General features: G+C 40.2%; 2 protein-coding genes across 2 annotated transcripts; one reads left to right on the top strand and one right to left on the bottom strand.

Annotated features, from left to right (window-relative positions):
* Positions 1 to 164: 164 nt before the first annotated feature.
* LOC133323892 (autophagy-related protein 2 homolog B-like) lies at positions 165 to 5,768 on the top strand. Its single transcript, XM_061532795.1, has 3 exons — positions 165 to 1,013; positions 1,134 to 2,355; positions 2,431 to 5,768. The coding sequence occupies exons 1-3, from the start codon at positions 165 to 167 to the stop codon at positions 5,766 to 5,768; spliced, it is 5,409 nt and encodes a 1,802-aa protein (XP_061388779.1).
* A 1,712-nt stretch (positions 5,769 to 7,480) lies between these two features.
* LOC133323894 (low molecular weight phosphotyrosine protein phosphatase 2-like) lies at positions 7,481 to 8,091 on the bottom strand. The gene is made up of 3 exons (XM_061532796.1): positions 8,061 to 8,091; positions 7,644 to 7,996; positions 7,481 to 7,573 (listed from the first exon to the last, which is right to left on the bottom strand). Exons 1-3 carry the CDS (start codon positions 8,089 to 8,091, stop codon positions 7,481 to 7,483), a joined length of 477 nt encoding a protein of 158 aa, XP_061388780.1.
* Between the last annotated feature and the right edge of the window lie 963 nt (positions 8,092 to 9,054).

Genomic DNA, 9,054 nt, shown 5'->3' on the forward strand with positions numbered 1-9,054 from the left:
ATAAACACGGAAAAATAAATAATAAAGTAGAGAAAATAACGCAACAGCAAACGAAAAAATTAAATAATTCCAATTTAATGAACAATTTCAAGGGAAAAAATCACACCGAGACTTAGACGAGACGTACGTGAGAACGACGTGAGTGTGGTGGAGAACAGAAAAATATGTCGTGGTTTAATGTGTGGGATGGGCTGAAGAATAAGACGTGTCGTTATTTACTACAACGGTATCTGGGCCAATTTCTCGACGAGAATCTCAACTTGGAACAGTTGAACATCGAGTTGTACAATGGCAAGGCCACAATCAAAAATGTCTCGTTGCGTGTGGAGACTTTAAATGAGCTTTTGGAGGCCCAAGGCTGGCCATTGGAATTTACAGATGGCCATATAGGCCAGCTGACATTGTCAGTGCCCTGGAATGCCCTAATGACAAGCGACAGTGCCATCGAGGTATCCGATGTGGTGTTGTGCATGCGACCCGTTAAACGGGAACACGATGGAACCTCCATGATCGAATCGATGTGGTCATCGGTTAGCAGTTCGCTGCAACTGGCCGAGGAGTATATGCGACAAGAAGAGAATGAGTCAGAAGATGCAAATGCGACTGCACACACAACAATAGGTGGTCTAGAGAAATTCGCCGAGACCATTGACAATGTTCTGAATCGCATTAGGGCAAAGTTTACAAATATTACCATACAAATAGAACACCCATTGGTGAGTACGCTCAAAGGTATTGCGTTTAAGGTGCATCTCGAAGAGGTGTTGTATAAAAATGAGACGGGCAATGAGAAAAGTGCCACGACACAACAACAGCAGCAGCAACAACAACATCAGGGCATGGACAGTACGGAGGAGATGTTGAATCGCATACCCACATACACAAAGCACAACATAAGCTTGAGGGGAGCCCATATTTATACACAAGAATTGAAATCGGATTCGGAGGCAATGGGGAATAGTAATCAACAAGATATTCCATTGTTGGAACTGAATGGAGAACAAAGTGTTCAGGTGAAAGTGAAGCAATCAGAGGATGTGACAGGCCCTAAAATTTACTTCCCTCCCCCGCATACACATACAATATGCAAACACAAACATGATGTCCATACACCGGAAAATCTAACAATTTAGCAATCAGTAGTCAGTGCTGAAGATAAATATTGCGAGTCGTTAAGTTCATCGATGAGTTCACGCAGCACGCTGACTAGTGTTTCACAAAATCACATTTTGGTGCGTATGCAACCCCTGGTGGCAGAGGGCAAACAGAATCGCAACAAAAGCCTGCTGCAATTCAATGCCACCGTCTCGGCTACGCAATTGGACTTTTGTGAGGTTCTCGAAGGCAAGGTAACCGAACTGTTGGCTTTCGGTCAACGTAAACGCACAAGAGACGGTGGCCAAATAAGATCCGAATTAATTTTGAATGTCAACTCGATAAATTCCAATAATTTAAAAAATAAATCATCTACCACGGTCAATTTTGATTTGGCCCCATGCACATTGGAATTTGATGTTTCGATTATCGATCGCTTGGGTGCCTTGTTTGCTCAAACCCCGGCTAAGACCTGCCCCAAGGCAACATTGAACGACAGTGATGCGGCACCAAGCAGCGATAACACCGTGATAAGTTTAAATTGCGCCAATTTAGATATACATCTGCGATTTCCCATTGTTGATGCAAAACCTGCACATGATCCCGAACGTATTCCCTGGTGGAAACAAAATATTAGACCCGATTTCCTGTTACTCTCCCTGGAACAGATGCATCTTAAGTACTGTCAAAATAAAATAAATTTGACATCGAATGAAATCAACATTTACTACTGTGAAGATGCCCTGAAGGAAAAGACCCACATTTTAAATACTCGCTGTGAAGCAACCACACCTGTCGCTGGCAAGGATGCCACCCAACTTGAATATCCCTCAATATGTATAGACATCAAGGATAGCTATGTCTTTGGCAAAGATGAAGAACCCCTTTTGCCGTTTAGTTCGAAACGTAATTGTCGCCAGAGTAGCACTGCCCAGCCAAGAATGGAGTCTGATGTTACCGAAACTATTTTACTGCCAGGCGAAACTCATGAAATAAATGAATTTTGCCAAAAATCAATGGCCTCATCTGTGATTGGAATAAGCATAAGTTTTCCCAGCCTTAATTTGTTTTTGGAATCGAAGCAACTGTTCGAGTTGATCTATAATCGTCTAAACTCTGATTTGTTTATGTGGGAACCATCGTCTCCATATCTGACTGGAACTCCGATGCAAGAGAAAAGTTTTTTGGGTATGCCAAATTTGGGTCTGATGGATTCGGTTTATATTTCAGCTGTACAACAGCCCGATAATGATCCATTTGGTGAGCCACCGCAACAACAAACAAAGTCGCAACATCATTTAAATTATGCCGATGATGATGATGACGACGACTTAGCGGAGGATGATGATAACGACGATGGTGACGATGAACATACCAATGATGAAGATGATGAGACGTTAACTTCACAACGCCGTAGACATAAATCTTCACGAAAATTTAAATCACTGTTAACATCGTCGAAAGATTTCAACAATACCCGCCACGGCCACAGATGTTCAGTGGAAATAAAAGTTGGCAAAGCCACTGCTGCCATCTTTGTACCCGTCCGCGATTCCGAGAATCACATATTGCCTGAGGTGTCGGGCAAATTTCTGCTCTACATTGACGATTTGAGAATTTTCAGTTTAACTGGTTACTGTGATGATCCCTGTCTGGCCTACTTCTGCCTGCAGGTCAATGAAATTGAAATGTATCATGGCGGTGTGGTGCCCATGAATTCGCCATTGCGATGTGATAGCAAAGCCCACATAGAGGACTTTATGAAGGCGACCATCTACAAAATACCCTTAGGTCTAACCAAAGGTATTGTGGGCCAGAAGCCCGGCGAACGCAGTGAAATGGTCACTGTGGCCATTGAAATCAAGAAAAATCTACCACAACACATTAAACGCCTGAAAATAACCGCAGGCATTAAAAACACCACTCTCCGCTATATTCTAATGGCTCCATCGTATTTTTGGCTGAATCAACTTTTGGATTTCCTCGATGTCATGGACTATCCCATTGAAGGTTATGAACCGTTTAGTGTGGTCTCGGAAATGCAATTACATTTATGGGATTGTGCCATTGATTTTCGTCCCGAAAACTTTCCCTATCGTGCGGTGCTAGAGCTGTTCTACTTCTCGGTCAGCAGCAACATAATTTCCACCATGACAGGTTGTAACTTACGTTTTGTCCTGGAGGAGTGTGTCTTTTCCATTGCTCCTCATGATACAAACAAGGTGCTTCCCTGCAACCGTGTTACCTTTATTGATGCCGCCAATATGGTACCCGTGTTGGATTTCGGTCTACTGGAAATATCACTACGCATCAGTGGTGAGACTACGGAGAAACATCCCAAATTAGATCTCAGATGTTCGCTGCAAGACGTCCATTTAAGGACTTGCTACGATTCGGGCAGTGCCTTTGCCCAATTGATTGGCTATATAGCCAATAATATAGCCAAAGATGAAGAGGCCAGTGATAAGGAATCTTTACAATCTTCATTGTGTTCAGACTCAGACTTACTTTTGGCCGAGTCCCAAACATCGGCAGATATCAGTGATCGGCATCAGGAGCGCGTTAACCAGCTAATGGCTGAGGCCGTGAAGGATGGTGTTGATGTCCTGCAGGCAAGTGATATGTCAACATCATCCATGTCCACGACCACTATTCCTCCCAAAGTAGATGAATTGAAATTATTCTATTTTCCCGATGAGGCATCAAAAGATGTGGCCGCTGCAGCAATGGCCAATACCCCACAAGAATTTGATATTCCCTGTACATCGTCCAGTGCTGCGGTCGGTGAACCATTGCCGCTAATTAAAGGTGATTTCGGTGTTGTTGCAGAACAAAAATCCGTCAAAGAACTGCAAAGCCAATGTTCCTCGGAGGACGATTATTGCTTTATTGTGGGCGAGGAGCGTGTGGAATTGGATTTCGAAGACATCAAAATATCCGAAGATCCTTTGCGCATTGTTGACAATCACTTTGGCTTGCCATCCTCGCATAATGATATTCTAAAAGCCCCACCCACATTTCCATCAGCCGATCTACGTTATACCCTATGTGAAATGACGGTCACCTGGCATTTGTATGGTGGTCATGATTTTGCTCAAACTCCTTGCAGTACAACATCGTCAACAACAACAGCAGCATCCTCCGCTGAGACAGCCACCATGTCCGAAGCATATCGTCATGGTGTTTCGAATGCCAGTAACCAATGTCGACCACAGACGGCTAAAAAACCCAAAGAAAAATTAACCTGGAAATCGAAGGGTGGCGAGAACCGTAACCACGAGGTACTGGTGGAAATACAACTCAGCAAGGTGGGTTTCTCATATGAACTATATCCCCTGCATGCTGCATATGCCTCGCGTCAGGTATTCCTGGTAAATGAGCTGGAAATAAGGGACCGGCTACAAACTTCAGAAATCAATAAATTCCTTTACAATGCGAATAGCAGCAGTTTCTCCAATCGCCGTATGAAACATATGGTGGTGGTTAAGTGTCTGCATGTACGACCAAATCCCGAACAAAGTCCAGCACAGGAATGCTCTCTGAAAATATCTCTTTCGCCTTTGCGTCTGCACATCGACCAGGACACATTGGAATTTATAACGGATTTCTTTACCAATTTTGGTAAAAGTTGTGACAGCGATAAGCCGGAGGGGGATAAGCCCAAAGTGCCAGCACCACCGCCGACAGCCACGCTGTGCAGCGACTTAGATTTGCCAGAAGCTGTACAGGATTTGCGGGCCCGGCGTATTGTCAATGAAAATTTGGACATACTAATGGATGACACCCAATCGGAGAGTAGTACCAGTCCGACGAAGAAGACAGCGAAACATTCACCCCCTAACGACACTTCACCCACATATTTCCGTGAAATCATATTCAGTCCTGACATCTCCATATGTTTTGATTATCATGGACGTCGTGTGGAATTGTCGAAAGGTCCTGTGGCAGGGCTGCTTATGGGTTTGGGTCAACTGCAATGTTCTGAAATAATTCTACGGAAAATTGTCTATCGCCGAGGCATTCTGGGTTTTGAGAAGGTATTCAATTATCTTTGCAAGGAATGGCTAAGGGATATCAAACGCAATCAATTGCCCAAGATATTGAGTGGTGTGGGCCCGACATATGCATTTGTGCAACTATTTCAGGGTATCTATGATCTATTTTGGCTACCCATTGAACATTATCAGAAAGATGGTCGCATCATACGGGGTCTGCAGTTGGGTGCACAAAGTTTCAGTGCTCGAACCATACTGGCTGCATTGGAAATCACATCGCGCCTCATACAATTGCTACAGTTTACTGCAGAGACGGCGTTTGATATGGTTTCTCCAGGACCTTCGGTACGCCAGTTAAAGCGTTCACGTCGTGGTAATAAACGACGAACGCACAGACCCAAAGATATACGTGAAGGGGTGGTGAACGCCTATCAAATTGTCAAAGATGGCATTAACGATTCCGCCAATAATCTAATAGAAACCGCTGTGGCGGAACACGATCAAAAAGGTTTAACCGGTGCTGTTGGAGCTGTTATGCGTCAAGTTCCACAACTTGTTGTGTGTCCGGCCGTCTTGGCTACCCAGGCAACAACAAATATATTGGGCGGTGTTAAAAGTTCACTGGTACCTGAATCGAAAATTGAAGCAAAAAAGAAATGGAAAGATGAAAATTGTTGAATGGCGATGACGGCAACGACGAAACTGGAATAAAACGGGGACAAGATTAATTCATATGGAGGAACAATTGGCGATGTGTGGCAATAGATGTGACGAAATGAATGAATGGACGGATGGACACAAGTTGCTGGTGATTATTTTTTTATATTATAGAGAATGAATGTGTGTAATAATTTTACAATTATATATACTATATGATTAAATACATAAAAACAACAACATACTACATACATATATAAATATATACTTTAGTTTATAAGAGAGAACAAACAAAACAGAAGCAAGTAAAATGTAATAAAGTTGTTAAATTTTTTTATTCAAATAATTGAATGTTTGTTTTTATTATTTTACAGAGAATAGTAAAGCAAGGATTGAAGCAGCAAGTCGGACTAAGTTCCCGGAAAAAAGAGTAAATAAATTAAGTGAAAAAAGCATTAAGTTTTTCCGGATACCCTCCACCATGGCTATACTGGAAATAGTTGAAATGAAAATATAGGGAACATTCCAAAAAGTGGACCAATGGCGACAATTCTACCAATAGATTGTTGTATACCATAATGTACACCAAATACAAATTTTAGTAATTTTTATTGATATATATTGATAATACATGGTAGGGTGGAACATGTGTATAATATCCTCAAAATACCGAAATTCAGAGGACAAAGTTATATGAGGCTATACCTAAAGCGGGTCCAATATTGATTACATCGTGTAGGAATTACCAAATATTTGGGGTTATCATTATGTGAGTGACTATGCCTAATTAAGCACCGATATAACTCAATTTCAAATCGAATATTATAAATACCGAAATTCGGGGAGTATCATTATATGGGACCTAGGTCTAAATGCTAGCCGATATATTTCATTCTCGAAACTGACGTTCTTGTTATACCCTCAGCCTTATGGCTAATGAGGGTATATACACTTTGATACGGCAAAAATGTGCCTTATCGAAATATTTGTTTGAGATCTTTGGACCAAATTCTTTTCAGACAATTTTGAGTTGATTTACAAATGTCAGTTCGTCTGTCTGGCCGGCTGGTGCGCTTAAAGGGAGTGACCGTTTTTTATCATTACCAAGTACGAAGATGGGAACTATTGGGTCCACTCCTTCCGGTACCTCCCATGGGTATATGGGGGCTATGACTAAACGTGGACAGATATAGCCCATCTTCGAACTTGTCCTGTCTCAAGACAAAAGACAACTCTATGCAAAATTACAAAGGGAAAAACAAACGTATTATACCCTATATACCACACTATCGTGGAGGGTATAAAAATGAGGAATGAGGTAGACATTTCACTCGGAGACCATGTTTTTAAAAGTAGATAGTTCTTGGAAGGACGGCGATAAAGTATGCAATGCGGAAGTCACTTCACTCGCAGATCCTGAATCAATATTGATACAAATATTGTTATAGATCCATATATTTGATCATTTGGGCTTGGCTTAAATTGTTGCAGCAGTTCTGTTGTAATTAGACCATGATGTTGATCGAAATCAATTCACCTCATTCTGAGGTCATTCATCGCAAATTATTTTAGTTCTTATTTGTATTATGGATATTATTCTGAGCAATACTACACACATTAAATAAATTATAAAATGTTTTTTAAAAATAAATGTTTATAAAAATTCTATTTAAAAAAATCATAAAAAAACAACTCAACTTTTCAATATAAAAAATACATCATAATCCCTTTTATCACTGAGTTTTCATAACAATGTCCTCTATAAATGCTTTGCAGGCCACCACACATTTATCATAGACCTCTTCGAATGGCGCTTCGCCAAGAAACTGAAAAAAAGAAGAAAATCAAGATACATTTTTATACCAATCAGAGCATTATCTTCAAGCATCAACGTACATAATATGGATCATGTATAATCTTTTCCGTTTCCGGTAGACCAAAATCGCCTAATAGCATTATTTTTGCTTTACATTCGGGTGTAGCAATCTTACGAAGTTCCGCAACATTATCCATATCCATACCGAAAATATAATCACATTCTTGGAAATCTTGTGAATTAATAACTCGGGCTTCTTTGTCATAGTGAATGCCATGCTGTTGCAGAACATTGAGGACACGTTCTTCGGGCAAAGAACCAGAATGATAACCTACCAGAGCTGCACTGTCGACCAGCCACTCTTTATCAAAACCTCGGCGTTGTAGTGCCTTTCGCATTACCGCCTCGGCTATAGGTGAGCGGCAGATATTTCCTACAAATAGAGGGGATGAAGATTTCTATTTTTTTAAATGATATACATATATTTGGATTTTTACCCATACAAACCATCAGAATCTTTTTGGTCATCTTGCCATTCTCCATTTGTTGTTTATGGAAACACTTCGTGACGTTCTGGAATGAAAGAAGACCCAAATGGCTTAATTGTTGTTTGTAAACAAAATCCAGCTGTTTTAACCCATTAGCAGAAAAATCAATACGGGGATGGGAATGTTTATCCACAGAAATGAAAATACAAAATGTGAACTTGCAAAAATCTTCAGTAATTCGAATTTGTTTTCGATTTGTATACCCTCAACCATAGTCAAGGTGTATTTAATTAATTAATCTATATATATAAAAGAGTTGCGTTATAAGTGACTGACTGATCATCAACGCCCAGACGAAACGGCTAAAGCTAGAAACTTGAAGTTTGGCATGTAGGTGGGGTTTAGTGAGTAGGCGTGTGATAAGGCGGGATTTTTGGAAATTCGTACTAAAAGGTACTAAAAAGTACTAAAAACTGTATTACGAAGGAACGGTTAGATGTAGAACTTTGAAATTTGGCACGTAGCTTTGCCTATGGTGAGCGGACTTGAATGTGTGAAAAAAATTTGGAATTTAGTACTTAGATGTACTAAAAAGTACTAAATATTGTATTTAAATGGAAATTGTGAGTATTCATATCTGAAACTTGGTATGGAGCTTAAGCTATTACAAAGAGAATACTGTGCAAAAATATTTTTTGGAAATTAGTACTAAAAAGTACTAAAACAGTATTACTCCGGAACGGTTGAAAGTAGAACTTTGAAATTTGGTATGCAGCTTTGTCAGTGATAAGCAAATCAGAATTTGTGAAGAAGTTATGGAAATTAGTACTAAAGGTACTAAAATGTACTAAATATTATACTACGATGGAAAAGGTAGGGATAGATATCTGAAATTTGGTATATAGCTTAAGCCATTAAAAATAAAATTATGTGCAAAAATATTTTTTGGAAATTAGAACAAATATGGTACTAAAAAGTACTAAAAACTGTATTACGCCGGAAC

Source organism: Musca vetustissima, unplaced genomic scaffold (assembly GCF_032173495.1).
Source record: "Musca vetustissima isolate MV318-11 ecotype Yass unplaced genomic scaffold, APGP_CSIRO_Mvet_v1 utg23763, whole genome shotgun sequence".
NCBI classification, from domain to species: domain Eukaryota; kingdom Metazoa; phylum Arthropoda; class Insecta; order Diptera; family Muscidae; genus Musca; species Musca vetustissima.

Bases quoted from the DNA above. Each gene is read 5' to 3' on its own strand.
- LOC133323892 (XM_061532795.1), top strand. From the start codon at position 165: ATGTCGTGGTTTAATGTGTGGGATGGGCTGAAGAATAAGACGTGTCGT. The intron at 1,014-1,133 runs GTGAAAGTGAAG...CTAACAATTTAG, and splicing joins ATGGAGAACAAAGTGTTCAG to CAATCAGTAGTCAGTGCTGA. The intron at 2,356-2,430 runs GTGAGCCACCGC...ACGACGACTTAG, and splicing joins GCCCGATAATGATCCATTTG to CGGAGGATGATGATAACGAC.
- LOC133323894 (XM_061532796.1), bottom strand. From the start codon at position 8,091: ATGACCAAAAAGATTCTGATGGTTTGTATGG. The intron at 7,997-8,060 runs GTAAAAATCCAA...CTCTATTTGTAG, and splicing joins GATTCTGATGGTTTGTATGG to GAAATATCTGCCGCTCACCT. The intron at 7,574-7,643 runs GTACGTTGATGC...TCTTTTTTTCAG, and splicing joins TTATACATGATCCATATTAT to TTTCTTGGCGAAGCGCCATT.